Consider the following 20,774-nt stretch of genomic DNA (forward strand, 5'->3'; position numbering starts at 1 on the left):
GTGAGGGTATAATGGGGGTATCTCTCTAGATGCAAATGCGTCCCTCGTCCGGCTTGACGCAAGCTCGACTCGGCCGGCCAGCAGCAGTCGTCCAGCGACAGAGCTATATCTTTTTATCTTGTTCGTCGTCGTCGTCGTCGTCGCAAAAAGGGGTGATTTACGCTGGATGGACGTTGTTACCGGGTTTGTGAGACCATGTCGGGCTGTTAGAGCTATTCGTGAGAAGCCGGCTCGATGGTGCAATAGTAGTTCGGTAGTTGGGGGACCCTGCAAGGCTGGGGACAAGAAGATTCGCAAGAAAAAGAACAACACCACGGGACAGCACCTGGCTCTCTCGTGGAATACCAAGCTTTCACTGTGTCGTAATAAATGGTAAATAAGGCGTCGCGGGATATTGGGAATGTCGGAGAGGTGAGATGGTGAGGCACAACCGAACTCCGAAGGACCAAGAGCGAAGGATGCGCTGGGTCGGGCGATATGTATGTAAAGTCAACTATGTATTGTGCCGGGTTGGTGCATGGGACTGAATAGAACGAAGGGCCGTTACAATGGACGGGGCTTGAACGGAACCTAGTGCCAGGATTGGCTAAGATGTCTGGTGGTCAAATGCACAACTGGAAGGTGGGCATCTGCGTCGTGACTTCCGGAGGTTGTGCGAACGCCCAGAGCGGCGCCAAAGTTAAATAGGCAAGCGCCTTGTTCGTTGAAAGTGAGAAGTACCTCGACAAGTCTAGGCGAGGGCAGGATGGACATCTGGTCGGTCTGTGACTCTGTGGTCTGGTTTCAATCGTCAATGGTGTGGTTGCACCAGCCTGAGCCCCCTTGTCGGAGCGGACGGGAAAGGGCCCAGCCTGGTCTGGTGTCTCTTGTTTCGGGGTTCCGTGGTTTGGTCTGGTCCGGTTCTGTCTGGGTCTGGTGTCCTTGGGGTCCATGTTGTTTTGGGGGACTGACTAGGGGCCCTGTGCTGTTTTGGACACGGACAGCACAGGGGAGTGGTGAGAACTGATTGATAGTCCATACTTAGTAGTGACCAAGAATCTCGCGCCATTACTCCCAGATTACTCCCAGCCGTACATGTACACATGCAGCAGCCTGACCCACAACAGCGAATGTTTCGACGAGGATATTGCTTGGTGGCTGAGAGCCAATCGCTTGGTCTGTACTCGTTGCTATGGACAGGTGTCTGGTCACAATGGATACCTTTTTTTTTCTTCTTTTTAATGTTCATGGGATTACTCTGCAGTATTCCGTAATGAATCACTGGAATATTGACTCTGAGCAGTCCGTAGAGTCTGGTGCTTTAGTGGCAGGTCCACAAGCTCGCAGCGGTGAAGCCGGCCTCAAGCGGTGGTCTGCAACTGTGACCACCAGTAGCTGAGTCAAAAGCAGGCAAGGGCCAGACCAGACCAGACTCTACATTGCATATGTCTGGTGACCAGACATCTTACAGTGGGGGGTCAGAATTAATTGAACAGGGAAAGGTATCACATATCGCGTTGTGTGCTGAGGCATATTGGGCTGTATTCGTGTATACTTGGATATATTGAGTGTATTAATGTATACTTGGATAAGTTCAAATACATTGGCCACCACACCACACCGAAGACAGTGTCTGAAATCTGCATATACTGAATTTACACGAACCAACCAACTTTTAGCCAGAAATTGTATTTGCCGCACTGCAGGTTCCCCTCACTCAGTTTCGCCATCGTTGTCAGACAAAAGCGAAACAGGATTACGTGGCAGCAAATACAGAAACACATCGGCTACTCAATCGTCACTTTGCCAATTCTGCATTGATCCGTCACCACCTCAGGATCCTCTTCTGGTAGTCTCGTGTTGTCATGTTCCAGATTGGAGAGATTGTTTCCAGCCACCAGACCACAATTGACGCATGTTCGTGGCGCACGACTGACCAAAAAATCGATGCACAGGGCTGCAATAGTTCCAAATTACACCGAGTGCTGCGCCAGCAGTGCCGTCTTCATCTCGGTTAGCTCTCACCTCGAACCTTGTTCTGACGTAAGTTGAGAATCCGGAATGGAGCTCTTAGCAGAGACACAACGCCAGATGGAGTCAATCGTTTCGTGTCAATATTTCACGGACAATAGCACTTGGAGGATAATCCTCGAGGAAAGTCGCCAACGAATTGGACAAGCACAAGCACAAGCACCACACCTGGCAGGAAACACCAGCAAACTCCGAGGGTTCAATGTTCCCCCCAAGAGCAATTCGCTCTCTGAAACGAACTGACAGTTCCCCAAACTCTTTCTGCCTTGAACATCACACAGCTGTCAAGCCCCAATACTTAACTCGAGTCCTCGCAGTCGAAACCACACTTAACTCTCTCCCTGCTGACATCAGCCTGACGCGTATCGCTTCAGGTCGATTGGAAAATATTCCAAGTTAAGACTGGTTGCAAAGCTGAGCCAAAATAGTAAACCTCGACTCACCCCATTGCCAAGCATGTGCATCTTACAATATCTCACTGCGCCTCATAAACCCCAAAGTGTGAGAAGAAGAGATGCCAGATCAACATCTGGGACTGGGAGCAAACACCAGACCCAACATTGAACTTGCCCCAGCCTGACCCAAGCCCGGACCCCACCAGTTGACCTTCATCCCCCCACCTTTTGCCTGGGTAGCCTTACCTGCAACAACCACCATGGCTTGCTTGTGCCTCGTCTGAGAAACCTCAAACACTCCTGATACGCTCAAGCCCTGGAAATCTTCATCCATCTCCATCAGTCGTTTGCTCAGACACATTGAGTCTCTCACCAGGAACAACTCTTCAGGTTTCGGATTTCGGTACTGCCTGACCTGCACCTGCTACTTGGCCACTATTTCAAGCTCAGCTCCACAGAGATCCCATCATCCACCGCCAGCTTCCGTAGCAGACAGCTACTGCTTCATCCGAAGCACGCTTGCCACCGCGGGCCGGAGGTCCAGGACAATCAGCGGCCTCCAGAACCAGCAATGGAGCAAACCAAGGCCTTGAACGCTCTCGAGGTAAATTGATTCAGGCCCTAGGAGCTACTACCTGCAGCTCCCCCCCAACAGCCATCGACAGCTTCACATACTAATTCAAATCCACCCTCACAGCCGTTCCTCGCCCTCTCCAAATCGGCCACATCCCCCCGAGCCGCTGCCGATCTCATCACACGAGCTACCTCCGCGCCAAACACCTACATCTTCGCAGAGCTCCTCCAACAACCACAGATCCAAGCTCTCTCCCAGAATCCCGATTTCGCACCCCACCTGGCACTCCTCCAAATATTCTCATACGGCACCTACCAGAGCTACCATGAGACGCCCAATTTGCCACCGCTGAGCGATGCTCAAACCCTCAAGCTCCGCCAGCTCTCTCTCCTCACTCTCGCGCGTGACAGATCAAACCTGTCATATGATGCTCTCCAGAAAACGCTAGGACTCACCTCAGCGAGACAACTAGAAGAGCTCGTCATCACCGTCATATACGCCGGCTTACTGCACGCCACGCTCGACCCAGCCCGCCAAGCCATCCAAGTAAATAGCGTGGCTCCCCTACGCGATCTTTCCCCAGGATCCATCCAGGACTTGATTACTGCCCTCAACAACTGGTCAGAGAGATGTACGTTGACATTAAGCGATCTGGAAGCACAAATCCGAAATATTCAGGCTTCCGCCGCGAAGCGAGAAAAGGAAAAGAGGGCAGCAGAGCATAGAATTCAGGCTTTGGTTGCCGAGTCGCGAGAGTCAGAAAAGAAGCTGGACTTGCCGGGCCGCGATGTCCTTCCACGGAGAGGGTATAATAAACGGTCCATGGTTGACACCGCCAATGTTGCTAATGACGAGACAATGGATGTGGATGAACCGTCTGCCGCGGAGGAGCAGAAGAAGCGGGCGAGTAAGCGGAAGATGTAGACTCCCGCAAGGGAGCAGTCAATGAAAGCCATCGAGGTAGAAGCAACCCGATACATGGCATGGGTACTCATCATAACTACAGAGTACCCCAACGACGCTATCACGATGTAGACGAGTCAACACGTAGTAATAGAAGATAAGACAGTTCTTATTCTCTGCAATAGCTTCCCTCTGCTGTCTACCTGAATTTGTGCTCCGTTTTGCTTTTTCAACGCTCTACATAAAAGGAAATGCTGCCTTGTGAGGTATCCCAGCGGGAAATTGATAAACTCAACTGCAATAAAAACAAAACAAACGGTCATCGCAAATGAAGAACTTGAAGTAAACCGGGGAATCTGCGGCGGTAAGGTGGGCTGGTTCAGCCTCCAAAAGATCAAAACAATGCCAGACGCCAAACCCCTTGCGCCTGTCTCAATACATTTACAAGGAAGGTGCGAAACAAGAAAGAGTAATCTGCCACCGTGGCGGCTTGGGTCGTAACGGTCATCAAGAATATATAGTCCTAGCCATTTCGCAGAAGTGACGATGCCAAATGAAAGTCATTGTCGACAGCAAAGCCAGTTCGAACGCTCAACTGTCTCGAATCGAAATTGACATATATTTCAGAACAGCTTACAATCTCTTGCCCGGTACAAGAATAAATAGGACACAGAGAGCAGCATCGATGAGGATAGTAATAGCCAATACCATCATGGCTCGCTTGGCGAGAAGTTGGCGGACGTAAGGTTCTCGAATCCGTGAGAAGTTAAAGGGCGTGTACTCGCTGAAGCCGATGAGAGCCATAATGGGGTCCAATGAGTATTGATACGACGACAAGAAATAGACACCAACGGTAAATGGGAGTATGAGCTACATGAAATAGAATTAGCCAATATTTATAAAAAAAAAAAAAAAAAATTCAAAGCAAGCAGAGACTTCAAAAATCGGACACTTACCCAGCATCTTGTCTGGCGAGACTTGTCGAGGAAAATGAGAACAAATGCAGCCCAAAATGCTCCAAACATGGAAACCAGTCCAATAATGAGACGCATCACGAGCGTTGGGGGAATCAAGTTACCCAGGGCCTTCATCCGCAAGAATCCAGGAAAGGCATCTCGTTCCATGGCCTGGAAGACATAGTCTTTGGCAACATCAAACACTTCTGGGTCGTCGCGGCCGTATTCCTCAATAGCAGTTGTCACATCCTGAGTAATGGATCCGGGAAGCGTGATTTCTCGCTCGGCACCTGGTAGCAAAAAAGTATACAGAATCTTCTCGGCGGAAGCTCTGATATCTTGTCGGGCGACGGTGTGAGATGGGGAGTTCGAATCGGTCACATCGCGAGGCGTGCTGAATTGAGGACTGGGCCGTGCCATACCCGATCCGCTGTGTGGTGAATCGTGGGCCGGTTCCTCCCGCAAGAAAGCCGACATCTGAGCATCTTGATCCCTTTCCTTCTCAGTCGCATACATTGATGGGCCTGCTGGGCGCGGTTCTAAATCGCCAATACTCTCCAAAATTTGCGAAGACCGCTTTGAATTCGTCTTTTCTATGTCCGGCGTTGCAACAAGAACAGATCGTCGGAGCTCACGCACATAATGTCGACACAGCGACATGTGTTGAGCAACATCGAGCCAGAAATCGAGATAGTCGACTGATCTCTGCTGATCTCGCATATATATATAGAATGAGAACAAATCAACCGGCGGCAATGTTCGTCGACTGAGCACCTCAAACAACGTCGGCAGTCGATTCCTAGTCATGTCGGGTTGGGGCGACGGCGTCGCCATATGGTGATGGTCGGTCATTTTGTCAGAGTTGGCGGAGGAGTGCCGAAGGATAGCGAGCGACAGGATAGAGTTGAAGTGATGTAGATAGGCGAAATGGTCGTGGGTTGTTGGGAGAGGGAAAACAAACGTGTGGCGGTAGGAGATTGTCCTGCGCGACGTTTCACGATTGTTCCCCTAGGTTGGGCCAATCAAGCAGGCAAAATGCCTCCCTAGTGTCAAGTCCGTGCAGCGAAAACCGGTCCGTGACAGACGAAAATAAATGCTACTCGAAAATGGGCAGCCGCTGCCAATATCTCACGGACATGGAAAGAATACGGCAGGAGAGGCACCGATGGCGAAGAAGAAGCTTTCGTTGAGACTTCTTAGTCTGGCGGCAGGAGTTGGAATGCTGTTGGTTGCCCAAGGAGCCTTCCGGTCTCCCACTGGAGATTAAGGTGGTGGCTAGCGAAGGTGTAAACAGGCTTGGATCGACCAGCTTCAAAGTGCGGATATGGTTTCCGGTCTGCTGATTTGCTGTTCCAAATGAGGATCCCACTCTTGCCCATGGATGGTTCCTGGAGAGCAGAGTCGTCTCAGAGATACGTACCCCATCACGTGAGAAATCTACCATGCTCACCGAGTACTCCATCTCATTGGCTCGCTACCCCCCCACTACCACAATTCGAGCCTGCCCTACGCACAAAGATTTTGCGGAATTTGGCACTCCGACATCACAACCTCCTCAACGCCAGATCCCACGAGACGATTCGCAGGTACGAGCCGATACCCCCAAGAACATACAAAACCCCCTATGTTTCAATACTCTTGCACATGATTCAGTCTTACTTCTAAGTTTATCCAAACTAGTGATTGATTCTGTGCCTGAGCACCCAACACCATCTCGAAATCACTTTGCGAACGCTTGAAGAATCTAACATCAAACCTCAGAAATGTCGTCCGCTAAGAAGCCCTCCGGCAAGGCCCAGCGCTCCGCCATTGCGGATGTCGTCGCTCGCGAGTACACCATCCACCTGCACAAGAGAGTACGTTTCTTTCCAGCCGGAACCCCGTCTCGACCGATCTGAAATCCAACGATCACGAAACAACAATTTTGGGACAATGTTAGGCTAACGGTTTTGAAAAGATGCACGGTGTTACCTTCAAGAAGAGAGCTCCCCGCGCCATCAAGGAGATCAAGGCTTTCGCCACTCAGGCTATGGTACGACCGCTCCCATTTCACTTACATATACCTCTCCGAACAATTGCGGCTTCATTCCTCGGAACAAGACATCATGCCTGAATTGCGGTCATGAGGGCCACGACTGTATTGTCCGATGGGAGGCGCATTTTGTTCTACGTACCAAATGAAAGAAGGAAACTGGAAATACTGACCAAGCACTCACAGGGCACCAACGATGTCCGCCTGGACCCCCAGCTGAACAAGAAGGTCTGGGAGTGTGGTATCAAGGGCGTTCCTTTCAGACTCCGTGTTCGAATCTCCCGACGACGAAATGATGAGGAGGATGCCAAGGAGAAGCTGTACAGCTACGTTCAGGCCGTGAATGTCAAGAACCCCAAGGGCCTCCCCACGGTCGTTGTTGAGGAATAAATGCGCAAAAAGGATGTTTCTCTCTGAAGTTGGGACTGGTTCTAAAGGTGGCATTGGCATTTTGGAGTTGCAACCGGGCTTTTTCTAGCTTTTCACGCGGAAAAGAAAAAAATTTTATATACACCGAGGGAAAGAAATGTGATTCAAGCTTTTTCCTATGCCAACTACCCAGGAGAGAGTTGGGAGTCTTGGTCGAAGATGTTGTTTTTAACGTCATAAATGTGATGATGGATTTTGATTCGCACAATTGGTTCGGCACTATGCAGTGAAATAGACTGCAAGTCGCACATCTTTCCATTCACCAACTTTGTTGATCATTGGCGCGAATGGTTCATGTGGAAAATGCTGCAGTTTCAATTGCCAATGACGGATGAATTGATGAATACGGCGCCCACGCTACAGTACAATTGTCAACAATTGGCTAATAATAAGACACTCCTCTCATATGCAGGCGACCTTGGTCTCCCTCGCCCTTGCAAGCCAGAATTATGCAGCCACTTTATGTCCAGCCTAGCTTCGGGGAGTTACCCAAATGCAAACCAAATGTGCCATGATTAACCAACCTAAGGTATGCTTCCCAAAAGACTCCGGTTCTCCTGAAATTTACAAATGCAACAAGAGGTATTTCCCAATGCGGAAAACAAGCGGGCAGATGTTACTCCTCTTCAACATCTCGGTGTCGTCCCAGCACCTTCTTCTTGAACTCTTCGGCATTAGTGTCCCACAGCTCAGCAGCTTCACCGTTCAAGGGCGAGGAACTACAATCAAAAGTTAGCAACGAAACTCAGCTCCCAGTAACCTCATACAGCAGTGAACAAGTGGAAACTTACTTATTGGGCTCGCCAAGCAAACTCTGGAGACTAAGGAGAACAGTCTGGATGTTGTAGGCAGCCGTCCACTTATCCTTAAGAATGTCCAGACAGATGCGGCCCGAGAAGTCAACATTAGGATGGTAGATGGGTGTCTTGAAGAGGACAGTAGGAGGAGCATATGGGTAGTTCGAGGGGAAAGCGAAGCTTAGCTTGAAAGTCAAGCCTGCATAGGGAGTGTCGTCGGGTCCTTCAATGGTGGCTGTCCACGAGAGCAGGTTACCATCCGCAGACGGGAAGGCAGAGACGCCTGGCGCTGGTGAAGTCATGAGCTGCATAAGCTCGGTTTGCAATCTTCAGATAAACAATTGTCAATAGCTGGCTTCCTTCATGGCCCTGGGGTGGCTGGAACTTGACAGCCGGTAGAGTCGGTGTCTATTGGGGGCATGCGACGTACCTCTTGGTGACACTCTGTGCATCTGGGCCTTTCCTCGAGGCATTGAGCTTGGCAGCAGGAACACTGCCTGGGGCAGAATTCTGATTATCCTCCATGGCGAAGTTCATTGTCAGGTTAGGAATAAGTAAGTCGAGAAGTTGGAGCTATGCTGTACACAAGATTCGGTAGATTTTTGTGGTCAACAAACAGTTCCAAGAAGTCGCCGGTTGAAGCTCTACCCCGACGAGAACGGAGTTGGTAATAGAGGGTAAGGAATAGGTGGCCGAGAGAGAAGCCGAAGAGGCCAGCCGCCCAAGGTAAGTAGGGTTTAGTCGTGATGGATGGAGGATGAGAGCGGTGGTGCCGGGAGCTTTGGAATGGGCGAAGCCAAGGATAAAGTGGAAGTAGACAACGAAACACCCAACAAGCAAAAATGATACGAAATAGAATTTAAGGACTTTGGAGGAGAGGATGAATTGATCCTCAGCAACTTCCCTTTTATGATCTGGTCCTTGTTGAATGAAGAAGCGAAAGCGTTCAATGCGAATGTTTTTGTATCGCAAGTCGTCGAGGATTCCCTGGTCAGTGCAAAATAAGTGGTTGACGGCCCTCTGTTTGCCGCAGCAACGGAGGGGCGACGGGGACTGGGGTGAGTTCAGCCCACCAGACATGCACCCAGTTGTGCTTCGTCAAGTACTGGCCACTGGATGCAGCACACGAGCACTTCAGGTGGTGAAACCGCTATTCGCCCCACAACAACCACTGAAGGGAAGCGGGTAGCCAATAATGTTCTGCCGATTGCGGCTTTACGCGCAGAGACGCGCTGAACGCGACCACCCGCACCAGGGAAACACACAAGAGAACACGGTCGATTGGCTTGGCTCAATTGGTCACCAGGTGGGACGTGACGGGCCCTCTCTGAACAGACCGACAATCCAGCTATCGTGTCAAGCAAAGTAGACCCAATGGCAGCGTACCCTGCATTGAATTTGATAACTGTGTTTTTTTATTTGACATTTGGGAAATCCGACGGCCAGTGTATGGACACGGGCTAAGCATAGCACGTTGAAATCGTCTGTTTGTTTTTTATACCTTTCTTTCTCAAGCAAGGGCCTTTACAATCAAAACACGGCAGTGGGGGTTGTTCGTGCTTGAAAGCCTCTTGCTGATTGCCACACCCACCGGACCAACTTGAGTGATCCGAGAACACCTTCACAGGCCACGGCTTGGTTTCAACGACGTGGTTTGTTATACGAAGTCTCAAGATGGTGAGTAATAAACCAAAAATGGCGCTACGGCTCATTCTTTCACCCCCCCTTTGGTCTTGCACCATGGCGTATGACAGCCGCTTGCGGACGATGCGTGCCCAAGCGTGAGGATAGCCTCACACCTACACCATCACCACCACAATGCGAATGCTACACGTGGCATTACCGTTTTGGTATGCTCGACGACTAATCCAACTCAACTTCACAATGTCATTGTACAGGCTGAAAATGTGCACACTTCAGCATTCATTGTCTAGACGACAGACTGACATCCAACACATGCCTATAGTCCCAACTTGATCCTTTACCAAAGGAGCTCCCATTTCGCATTGTATCCAAGACTGTTGGCCGAGGAGCCTATGCTTCGTAAGTAGCCGTCTGCGGTTCACCATGACCAACCTCCCTTGACATAACCTCACCGCATGGGCCTATAAACTAACAATACGAAACCAGTATCAAAAAGGCAATCCCCCTAGATACCACGAACCCTGTGTTTGCCGTCAAGCTCATCCACAAGGGATACGCCGTCAAACATGGACGCATATCAGCAAAGCAACTTGCCATGGAGGTATCTCTCCACTCCCACATAGGTCAGCATCCAAACGTTATCGAATGGTTTGCATCTGGGGAAGATGCAGTCTGGCGCTGGATAGCCATGGAGTTCGCAGAGGGCGGTGACCTATTCGACAAGATTGAAGCTGACGTAGGTGTCCGTGAGGACATTGCTCAACTGTACTTTGTCCAGCTTGTCAGCGGCGTCAGTTTCATGCACTCCAAGGGCGTGGCGCATCGAGACCTGAAGCCAGAAAACATCTTGCTCTCCTCAGATGGAAGTCTGAAACTTGCAGACTTTGGTATGGCAACCATGTTTGAATACAAAGGGCAAAGGAAGACGAGCTCTACACTTTGTGGCAGTCCGCCGTATATTGCTCCGGAAATCCTCGCCTGTGGCAGGGTTGACAGGAGGAACCCCAATGCTGCGAAGTATTCGTCCGATCTGGTCGACATTTGGTCGTGCGGTGTGATTCTATTCGTGCTTCTTGTGGGAAATACGCCATGGGATGAACCGTCATCGAACAGCTGGGAATTCGGCGAATATCTCAAGACGTCCGGGCACAGTTCAGATGCCCTGTGGGAGAGGGTACCGCCAGAGGCATTGTCGCTCTTGCGAGGCATGATGTCAATAGATCCGCAGAAACGGTTTACTTTTCGGCAAATACGGCAACACCCTTGGTATACACGACACAACCCCCTCCTGACAGCTGATGGAAAAATCACGGATCCTATCAACCTCGCTACGCAAATGCTAGAGAACCTTCGCATCGACTTCAGCCAGCTACCTTCGGCCTCACAAGGACAATACTCATCTACTGACGACATGGATGTTGACACCGGCCTCAACGCTGGCAAGTTTTCCTCTACGCAACCTGAAGTACCCATCATTGATCGAGATTGGGACTGGGAACGACCAGTCTTGCGGTCCATGGCTGCCCCTGCCTCGTCGCTGCCTCCCCGCTCTGCTGATGCCCGCCGCATGGTCCTGGAAACGCTTGCCGACGAGCCTTCCATGTCCCAATTCTCTCAAACACCAGGTCCGTCCATGACACTCACACAGCAGGCCCGTCGATTCCGCGATATTTGCCCTGCCGAATCCCTCACAAGATTCTTTTCCCACGTCCCCCCAACGCACTTGGTGCAGATGCTCAGCGATGCCCTCCATCAATTAAACGTTCCTCTTGCACCGGTCACGCCAAACCTGTATGGCAGTCCCATGGCCAACATCAAAGTGAAGGCACTCGATGGTAGGCAGCAGAGCTTGCACGGCGACATTCAAATCGACAAACAGCCGCTGCCTGACGGCAGTGAGGTCTTGGATGTGCGTTTTGTCAAGATCAAAGGAGATCCGCTCGAGTGGCGCCGATTCTTCAAGAAGATTGTGGTGCTGTGTAAAGACGGCGTATATGTTCCAGAAGCTTAGAGACGTGCTGGTAATGGGAATGCTGGTTGAGCTGGTGAGGACCACAGCCGGAGATGTACATTGGTGATGCAGTGGTAATGCACGTCTCTCATATGATGGGTGGTGGATATATCAGCATAGCGCCATAGCAAGAGTACAAATGCATAGATCATATTTTGTATGCAACATTGGATTTCATGATGCGTGATTTGAAGTTCGTCATTCCGCCTGTGACGTTGTCTCGTTGGTTTGATCAATCCACTCAAAGGCTATAGACAGGTCAGTGTCCTCCATTCTCAAAGTTCTGGAACACGGGATTTCCATACTTTGCCTACACATGGGGCATTGTCCACGGGCTGAGTCTTGTTTGATCCATTCCATTATGCAGTGCTGCGAGGGTATTGTGAGTATATGAACGCGTTGCAAGCATCTAGATACGAAAGCTTACCATGTGGAAGTTATGGCCACATTTACCAGACACTGCCAAGGATGAGGTTAGAGGTTAGTTTTGATGGATTTGAAAAAAGGCTCCCCGCTAGGCATGAAATACTCACACAAGCTGCAGTCGTCGCCTGGGTATTTGCATGTTGGACAGGTGCCATCAAAATGGACCTGACAAATGCCACACACGTCGTCTTCAGGAATATCCCACCGCCACGTAGCAACCGTGTTCCACTCCTTTATGGTGACCTTCATACTGGATGTGTAGTCACCGTACTATTTCTGGATTATACTTAAGTACGAAATAAAAAGAAGGAAAGAAACTTTGTGGAATAGAGTCAGCTCCAGCGGTTGAGGTTATATGTATACAACCGCAGTCGCGTTGTTGTATTTGGGTGATATAAAAAAAAAGTGGCGCCAAACACCTTTGGAAGGTCACAGCAAGTTGCAGGTTACTTACCCTGCACCTGCACCTTGATCTTCCCGCTCCGCGGTTGGCATTGCTTCTGACATGTGGGGTCGGACCGGTAACGCCAGCTCCCCCGGCTTCGCACGTCTTCTCCCACTCCAATTGTCCATGTGCAATTCGGTCCATTCATTTTGAGTTGAGCTTGGAGCAATTGACTAGAGCTCGGGTCATCCACTCCGCCAGACCGGCTTTGGCGTTGGAGCTCCCATCACCACACCACCTCGCCTCCTCTTCTCAAGCCTCCTCTCCTCTTCTCGCAATTATCGCAATCGAATACCCCAGTACCAGCATTGACGTCTGTATCCCTATCTGAAAACTCGCATGAACTTTTTCTACAAGTGTGACTTGTCTGCCGATATCGCCTTGTGAAAACCAAGCCAGCTGTCTCCAAACATCTCTCAACTGCTCGTGCCCATATTGCAGTCCAACACGGACAAACGCAGGTTTTCAGACCCGGCACTGACAAGCTCCCAACTTCTGGTCGTCTGTCATGGCCTTTGCCGCTGTTGCCCGTAGCACCCGGGTTGGCCTCTCCTCGTGGAGGGCGAGAAACATCTACTCAACCATGGCGCTCAACCGGGGCTTCTCATCTTATCTCGTCACACCAAAGGAGCTCCATGAAGCTCTCAAGAAGAACCCTCCGTCATCAATCAGCACCGACCCTCGGGTGATCCCGCTATGTGCATCCTGGTTCTTGCCCAACGATGAACGATCTGGCATTCAAGTCTTTAGAGAGCAGCGCATTCCAAAGGCTCGCTTCTTTGACTTGGACAAGGTTATTGATAAGCGGAGTCCCTATCCACATATGCTTCCTGACGCGAAAGGATTTGCTGCCGCATTGAGCGAATTGGGCATCCGAAAGGAAGATACCGTTGTTGTCTACGACACCAAAGAACTTGGCATCTTCAGTGCCCCGAGAGTTGGTTGGACCTTCAGGATATTCGGACACCCCAATGTTCACATTCTCAACAATTTCAAATTATGGGTTGACGAAGGCTTGCCTACAGAATCTGGAGAGCTCTACAGTGTAGAGTGCTGTCAATATCCTATCCCCAAGCTTGACGGGAGCAAGGTAGCAAGCTTTGAGGATGTCAAGGAGGTTGCTCTAGATTTCAACAAGGAGGGCTCCGAGGGCGTTCAAGTTCTGGATGCCCGGCCGAATGGACGATTTACTGGAAGAGACCCAGAGCCGCGAGAGGGCCTCTCATCAGGGCATTTGCCAGGCTCCATCAGCTTACCTTTCAGTGCCCTTCTGGACCCCCAGACGAAGGCTTATCCCTCACCGGAGAAGCTGCGCAGCATACTGCAAGAGAAAGGCGTTGATTCCAGCAAACCTATTATTTCGAGCTGCGGCACTGGTGTCACTGCTTGTGTCATTGAGACTGCCTTGGACGTTGCGGGATACGGCTCACCAGAGTCTCGAAAGGTGTATGACGGAAGCTGGACGTAAGTATAATCCGCGTGGATCTTGTAGCCGGGGCATGGAATGCTAATGCTTTGAATATAGCGAATGGGCTCAGCGAGTCAGGCCGTCGGATAATCTTATCTTGAAGAATGCGTAATTGGAGCATGTTGTGCATTGTGGTGGTCGGTTTGCTTTTTGTCGTATAATTCAGGCACGACAGAGGTTGGCATACTAAACCTACGATACCCTACTCAATGATCTGGCCTGAGCGTTTTGCATTTGGCGTTGTTTTCTCGCATTCGTTGATGTCGAAATATGGTTACCTTCCACTCCAACAATGTGTACGAGTAGAGTAGTCGAGGAGATATTTTGTTTGGTGAAGTGTGCTTGCATTGACCAATGTAATTGATCTTTTTCGAGCAATCTTTCGGGGAATCACAGCCGACTTGTCAATTTGTTCCTTTATTTAAGTTGTGTTTGTTGTGTAGTTAACTGTTGTTCCATCTTGTCGTTTTCACTCCGTTCAACTCGTTCTTTTATCTTATCACTGCAATTACCGATTTGGACGAAGGGACCCACTTGGCGATCCGGTCCACCGAGACTCACCGTGGTGAGGATCTTGGGTGAAGTGACAAGACCCACTCTCTCACTTTACCCTGCCTTACACACGAGGCACGAAAATTATTGGCCACAAAGACAGATTAGGGCTCGCCTAACCCAAACGCACCCAAAAAAATCCCAGGTTTGGATTTGCGAGCCCACCCCGCCAGCGGCCAGCGAAAAGTTACCCAGCCAGTACCGCCAGATCACCTTCCCCCCAACATCACCCAGCGACAAACACCAAGCGCCCGCGCCGAATTTATTTTTTCGACGACAACCGCAAAACACATCAATCACAATGGCTGACCGTGGACGTGGCGGTGGTTTCGGATCCCGAGGTGGTGACCGTGGTCGTGGTCGTGGCCGTGGCCGTGGACGACGAGGCGGCAAGAGCGAGGAGAAGGAGTGGCAGCCCGTCACCAAGCTTGGTCGATTGGTCAAGGCTGGCAAGATCAACAGCATGGAGGAGATTTACCTGCACTCTTTGCCCATCAAGGAGTTCCAGATTGTTGACAACTTCCTGCCTAAGCTCAAGGATGAGGTCATGAAGGTGCGACGCGCGAAAATTAACAAAAACTGTCCTATTCGATATTGCCTGAGTATTGTCCCGACTATGGAAATCATGCCCGAAGAATATATGAGACAATGCAGAGAAGGGAGCAACCAGGGACTGATTCAAAAGTCTTTGAATCTGACCAATTGGGCCAAATATCTGTGTCTATTTTGAGGGTTGGCAATGGCGAGGACAATACTCCGGAATATCGGAGGAAACCACAAAAACACTGTTACTGACATGTATTCTTTTCCAAAAACAGATCAAGCCCGTCCAGAAGCAGACCCGTGCCGGTCAGCGAACCCGATTCAAGGCCGTCGTCATCATTGGTGACTCCGAGGGCCACGTCGGTCTCGGTATCAAGACCTCCAAGGAAGTCGCTACCGCTATCCGTGCCGCCATCATCATCGCCAAGCTCAGCGTCATCCCCGTCCGACGAGGCTACTGGGGTACCAACCTCGGTGCTCCTCACTCCCTGCCCTCCAAGCAGAGCGGCAAGTGCGGTTCCGTCACTGTCCGAGTACGTATAATATATGTTCCTACAGCTCTGCACTCACGAGAAGCCGACCACGACTACACGTGAACGAGCTTTCATGTGTGCAGCGTCTGGCAGGGAATTCGATATCATAAAGTTGAAAACATCAACGACTAACTCTTCCTCTTAGCTTATCCCTGCCCCCCGTGGTACTGGCCTCGTTGCCTCCCCCGCTGTCAAGCGATTCCTCCAGCTCGCTGGTGTCGAGGATGCCTACACCTCATCCGCCGGTTCCACCAAGACCCTCGAGAACACCCTCAAGGCTGTCTTTGTCGCCGTCTCCAACACCTACGGCTTCCTCACCCCCAACCTGTGGAAGGAGACCAAGCTCATCCGGAGTCCCCTGGAGGAGTTTGCGGATACCCTGCGGGACGGCAAGCGATACTAAGTGGGATGTTTTTACGAGGGCTGAAAAGTGCGGTGCGCGGAGTCACTATCCATTGTGTTTCATTGCATGGTTGGCCGGTTAGGGCATCTTGACTTGGACCACAAGATATAATGGTCACGGTCTAAATGATAAATCTTTCAACCTATTCAAATCTAATGTGTCTTCCTATCATCGTGATCATGTATGGCTGTGCGGAGTAGATGTCGCGGGATGGTAGGACCTTTTGCCCAAGCTGCGGCAAAAGGGAGAATCGAAAGGTTTAAATCCATTGGGATATCCCTGTTGCATGCATGAGATAGATACGGACAGAGTGCCATGTAGTCGTTGTGTTCACCTCGATTGTTCCATCCAGGCTGCCATGCAGCGTAGCCATCCTTCTAATGATGAACCGAGACTAGTGGATATAGAATGCATCGTTGGAACAAACACCTCATGCCAATATCAAATAACTACGTATTTATGCTTGGCGCTGATCCCATATCTGGGCTCGGATGTTTGACTATCGTGACATGGATTTCTACATGTAAGTCGCATATATAGCGTACAGGTCAGCTTCTACTTTAATAGGCGTGCTCTTCATGGTAGCCAGAATACAAATCGGCTCATTTTTGACCGTAGTCATCTACATCCATGGGCCGTATGACTTTCATCTAGAGCTGACAGGCCATCGTTTACCCGCATTCCAGTTGCTCCCAACAGCACAATGGAAACAATGACAGGCTAGCGAACTCATTCCCCGGAAGTATTACCCGCCGGGGGTGTCTTATAGTCCCAGAGTCGTTTTTACGTTGGCACTGATTTTTTCACCCGAAATAAACGGTTCGTGTTAGTGACGTGCGGAGACACAGGGTAGGGCCACAATGGGATATTCAAAAAGTGAATGTACCAGCTGGACATTTATAGAGTTTGGAGTAGTAGGTTAATGCTTAAGCTCTTTGATTATTCCATGTATAGTACTGTACGGTACAAGTTTTGTTGAGAAGCGTTTGAATGTTGCCAGCTACACTTTGGCATCCCAATGCAGCTTACTATTCACGATTCTAGGAACTTGGCAAAGGGCTTGAACATGATACACGTTACTATTCCAGTGATTTTAAGGTGCGTCGCGAATTGAGTTACCCAAGGCCCAAGCAAGAGAAGTCTATTCCAATAATTGATGTTCTGGTATGGGAAGATGAGCTCCTGCTCTGCACCAAGTCACTGACCCTGCAAGGGAGAAGGGCAGGTGCGAGTGACAACGCTCCCCGCCACATTATTGACACAGCCATTAGATATTCAATTTTCTCAACTTCCCTTCACATAATTCACCCTTCAGCAGCACAGTCAACCCAATCCAGCAAAATCCCGCCACTTTATCGTGCCTCTGGACACCTATCAATTGATAGCTCATCTTTATCAACGCTCGATACAAACGTCGCCCTGCCAATGCCAATGCCATTCAGCTTCGGGTTGTCAAAACGCGACTTAGGGGGTAGGTGAAATGAGATTGGAAGGGGAATTCCTGTTCAAAGCCCTACGGGTAGACAACGGTGACCATCTATCGCCATCCATGGCCCATCGGTACCTGGGATGTGTATTTGTCGTGGATGTCTCTTGTTGCGTTACCACTCTTGCAGTCCTCTCCATCAGAGGAAGCTACCGCTCGACAAAATTCCTCAGGATCGGCTTGGGAAACGGCTGGGACATGGGGCGTTGTCTAACACCATGATTCGGAGATAAAACCACTACGATGGAAGACGGATTGGGACCATAGACAGGCGCGACTGAGTGGGTTAAGATTCGGCCACATCGATTACTTTTATGGTAAGATGGCGTCTGGGCAACAAGGCCTGGCATATTTTACCTGGCACGGATCTTCAACAAAACGTTTACATGGCTCTGGAGCGTCGCGAGGTTGTATAATCCCCACATGGATAGCGAGACAAACGGTGAATGGCGGGAGTAGTCTTCCGTCAAACCGTGTCTCTGAACAGGCTCGCTGCCTTGTGTCTTTGATCTCCCCAGCTTTCCAGACCCGAACTGTCTGGCATGGGAAGTGTCTGGTTCCTGTCGACAACAGCCTCCCGACCAAGCCTAGCCTCGTGCCGCGCCAGAGATCGAACATAGCTGGATTCAACTGGTCTAACAAACTCTCAACGACCGACCCCCTCACTTCGATGCTCTCCAAGCCGGTTCACATCTCAGACCCAGAGCTGGGGCTGGACTGGATTGTCCCTCACGACCTGAATACCGTCCCGTCACTTAGGGCCGGGATTGTATGGACTTGGCTAGCTTGCATGAGAGAATCGTCGCAGTGGGATGGTTGGCGTGTCTTTCCCACTGGGACAGCGTCTACATAGCCTGGGACTGTTGAAAATATTACGAACAAGCTGCCAGAAGGCAAATCACGTTTCATTGGTGACCCCTACGTCGCCAACCAGCAGCCAGATAGAGAAACACTTGGTGTCGAAACACGCCTGGACCCGATTGTCTGGGCTATTGGAAACAGTCCTCTTGGCCCCTCTTCTCGAGATTGGGATGACCAGGCCGCCGTCTAGCTCTCAATTGATAAACAGCTAAAAAGACATTAGACTCGTGCAAAATGCGAGCTGTGCCGAAAGTCTATTCCTTGGCCGACGCATGAACCAGCACACAAAACTGGACCGACATCCACATTTACAAGTACCTGAACTAGTTTGAGGAAGCAGGTGCAGGTATGGGAAAGATGGATCGCCATCGGTGCCATTTCGAAATTCGGTTTACAGACAATCCTGCTCTGGAGCGATCAACACCGTTGAGATGTTGAAACCTTCCTTCCATGTCCCTCAAAAAAGGAATCTGGTTCCAACCCTACGCTCTTGGCCGCGGGTCGACCAGTCTATGGACCCCTTGACATACCAGCTGTCAGTCAAGATGGTGGATTAGTCGTCGTTGGACTGGTATGGACTGTGTCGCCTCGCCTGTTGGCTCAATAAGGGTGAGGAGACATGACTAACCGAAGTCAGAACAAATGACTAGAGCCTTGGTGACAGTCTCTGTAAGCCCCGTTTTCTTTCATACCGTTTATTCCATCGGATTGACCTGATTGTATACCCGTAGCCCCCAACTTGTGGCAAATCAAGCCATCATGCCTACTTTTGGCCCAGCCAAGGCGAATACTGTGACCTGAATGTGTCTGTCCCTGGATCAAAAACGGCCCAATGGCACGTACCACTTGCCAATTGGCACATGCCTCTACAAAATTACCCATTTGATCAAGATGGACAAACGCCAAAACGGCGGTAATACTCAGCAAAGTGAGTGATGATCAGTCTCATGGTGCCTTCACCATCTTCAGCTGGAACACGTAATTCGCACTCCATTGAATCACTGCACACAGCCAATGACCCCAATCAATTCTTCGTTTTACCGAACCTTAAAAAGCAGCTCCATTGGGATCATACCTCCTTGAAGCCCGGTCTCTGATTCCCTGTCTGCATACCAGCCTCGGACCAAACGCCCAACCACATCGTAAGAAACGCCGAAATTAAACCCCCAGGGGTGCTGACGTCACGCCATGGCTGCAACACACAAGATCGAGATCTTTGAAAACTCGCTCCCCGTTAACACGTTGCTCAAAAATTTGGCATTCTAGGTGCAAATGTAGAAATGCATGTAGATCTGGCCCTTTCCAAGGCGTTTTATCATGCCAGGAGATTTGCCATGGTGGCCATCCGTCTGACCCCGGGACCCTCTCCCTTTGGCGTTTTATGTACAGGGAATTTCCATCATAGTGACATGCACTCCTTATGTATGTGCTCGGTCACACACGGAGTATCTACCTAGGTATGGCAAGGCATGGGCGCATCTCATACCCACTTGTTAACAAATAGCAGTAGACTCAATAGTAATAGTAGCAGTCATGTAAGGGTCCGTGGTGCAATGCACGCGAAATTGGTAAAATTACCTGACAGCTAGCTTGCATGAAGCTGAGCAGCAGGGAACATGGCATACATGCATGCACTGATAATCTTGCCCAATCACACTTGAATATGCACTCATCAGAGACATTGCAATTTTGAACAAAGAATTTCACTTCTTTTATTCTTCTTGTGCCTGTATACAGCTACACAAGGACTGATGAAGAGGGCGGCGCGCAGACGTGGCTAGCTGTTGTGAGAAATATGTATACTCCGTCTTCATGTTTCTGCTTGGGAGAATGCCATAATGCGCTCTCCCAAAACAATGACGTGCAGAGCAACTGTTATATACATGATTTGTTGTTCTTGCTGCATATTCCTCTCCCCCTATGTAGCCTTCAACAAGGCTACTGCGCTCTCAACCAACCAATCAATTCTGTTGAATGGCTTGGGTAAAGGCGCCCAGCAATGATGCTACTCTCCTCGCAGATCCCCTCGCATCCGTCCTCGAGAGAATTGTACAGAGTCATTTCGAGCACCTTGGCTGCATCGTGACCAGATTGAGCCCTGGTCCGGTTTCCCTTCCATGGTATCTCCTCTTTTGGTTCTGTCGATTCCATTTCCCACCCACCCCAAGTGTGTGCAATCGGGCCACTTTTGCATTCTCAGATTCCTTGTCCTTTTTGCTCCTTCCATCGGTTCCAAGGCTGGCCGGGTGTTTCCGTTGTTTCATTCCGTCAAAATTTCAATAATTCCACAGTGGCTTCGAGCCTCT

The 20,774-nt window shown here is 50.1% G+C and overlaps 7 protein-coding genes across 7 annotated transcripts; 5 read left to right on the forward strand and 2 right to left on the reverse strand.

The window, feature by feature from the left end:
* Nucleotides 1-2,212: 2,212 nt before the first annotated feature.
* On the forward strand, nucleotides 2,213-2,410 carry VFPPC_15307 (hypothetical protein; the record flags this gene model as incomplete). Its single annotated transcript, XM_018293060.1, has 1 exon — nucleotides 2,213-2,410. The coding sequence occupies one exon, from the start codon at nucleotides 2,213-2,215 to the stop codon at nucleotides 2,408-2,410; it is 198 nt and encodes a 65-aa protein (XP_018149548.1).
* A 566-nt stretch (nucleotides 2,411-2,976) lies between these two features.
* Nucleotides 2,977-3,903, forward strand: VFPPC_01166 (COP9 signalosome subunit 7 (CsnG); the record flags this gene model as incomplete). The annotated part of the gene is made up of 2 exons (XM_018281046.1): nucleotides 2,977-3,009; nucleotides 3,103-3,903. 2 exons carry the CDS (start codon nucleotides 2,977-2,979, stop codon nucleotides 3,901-3,903), a joined length of 834 nt encoding a protein of 277 aa, XP_018149549.1.
* Nucleotides 3,904-4,515: 612 nt separating this feature from the next.
* On the reverse strand, nucleotides 4,516-5,690 carry VFPPC_01167 (regulator of G-protein signaling domain-containing protein; the record flags this gene model as incomplete). Its single annotated transcript, XM_018281047.1, has 2 exons — nucleotides 4,516-4,752; nucleotides 4,839-5,690. 2 exons carry the CDS (start codon nucleotides 5,688-5,690, stop codon nucleotides 4,516-4,518), a joined length of 1,089 nt encoding a protein of 362 aa, XP_018149550.1.
* Nucleotides 5,691-7,915: 2,225 nt separating this feature from the next.
* VFPPC_13016 (ubiquitin conjugating enzyme (UbcK)) lies at nucleotides 7,916-8,621 on the reverse strand (the record flags this gene model as incomplete). Its single annotated transcript, XM_018290793.1, has 3 exons — nucleotides 7,916-8,018; nucleotides 8,091-8,423; nucleotides 8,527-8,621. 3 exons carry the CDS (start codon nucleotides 8,619-8,621, stop codon nucleotides 7,916-7,918), a joined length of 531 nt encoding a protein of 176 aa, XP_018149552.1.
* Nucleotides 8,622-9,770: 1,149 nt separating this feature from the next.
* VFPPC_01168 (serine/threonine protein kinase) lies at nucleotides 9,771-11,751 on the forward strand (the record flags this gene model as incomplete). The annotated part of the gene is made up of 3 exons (XM_022428213.1): nucleotides 9,771-9,773; nucleotides 10,063-10,139; nucleotides 10,227-11,751. 3 exons carry the CDS (start codon nucleotides 9,771-9,773, stop codon nucleotides 11,749-11,751), a joined length of 1,605 nt encoding a protein of 534 aa, XP_022284727.1.
* A 1,379-nt stretch (nucleotides 11,752-13,130) lies between these two features.
* Nucleotides 13,131-14,202, forward strand: VFPPC_13017 (thiosulfate sulfurtransferase; the record flags this gene model as incomplete). The annotated part of the gene is made up of 2 exons (XM_018290794.1): nucleotides 13,131-14,086; nucleotides 14,148-14,202. 2 exons carry the CDS (start codon nucleotides 13,131-13,133, stop codon nucleotides 14,200-14,202), a joined length of 1,011 nt encoding a protein of 336 aa, XP_018149554.1.
* A 741-nt stretch (nucleotides 14,203-14,943) lies between these two features.
* VFPPC_13018 (40S ribosomal protein S2) lies at nucleotides 14,944-16,121 on the forward strand (the record flags this gene model as incomplete). Its single annotated transcript, XM_018290795.1, has 3 exons — nucleotides 14,944-15,195; nucleotides 15,461-15,718; nucleotides 15,864-16,121. 3 exons carry the CDS (start codon nucleotides 14,944-14,946, stop codon nucleotides 16,119-16,121), a joined length of 768 nt encoding a protein of 255 aa, XP_018149555.1.
* Nucleotides 16,122-20,774: the final 4,653 nt, after the last annotated feature.

Source organism: Pochonia chlamydosporia, chromosome 1, assembly GCF_001653235.2.
Source record: "Pochonia chlamydosporia 170 chromosome 1, whole genome shotgun sequence".
Classification (NCBI taxonomy): domain Eukaryota; kingdom Fungi; phylum Ascomycota; class Sordariomycetes; order Hypocreales; family Clavicipitaceae; genus Pochonia; species Pochonia chlamydosporia.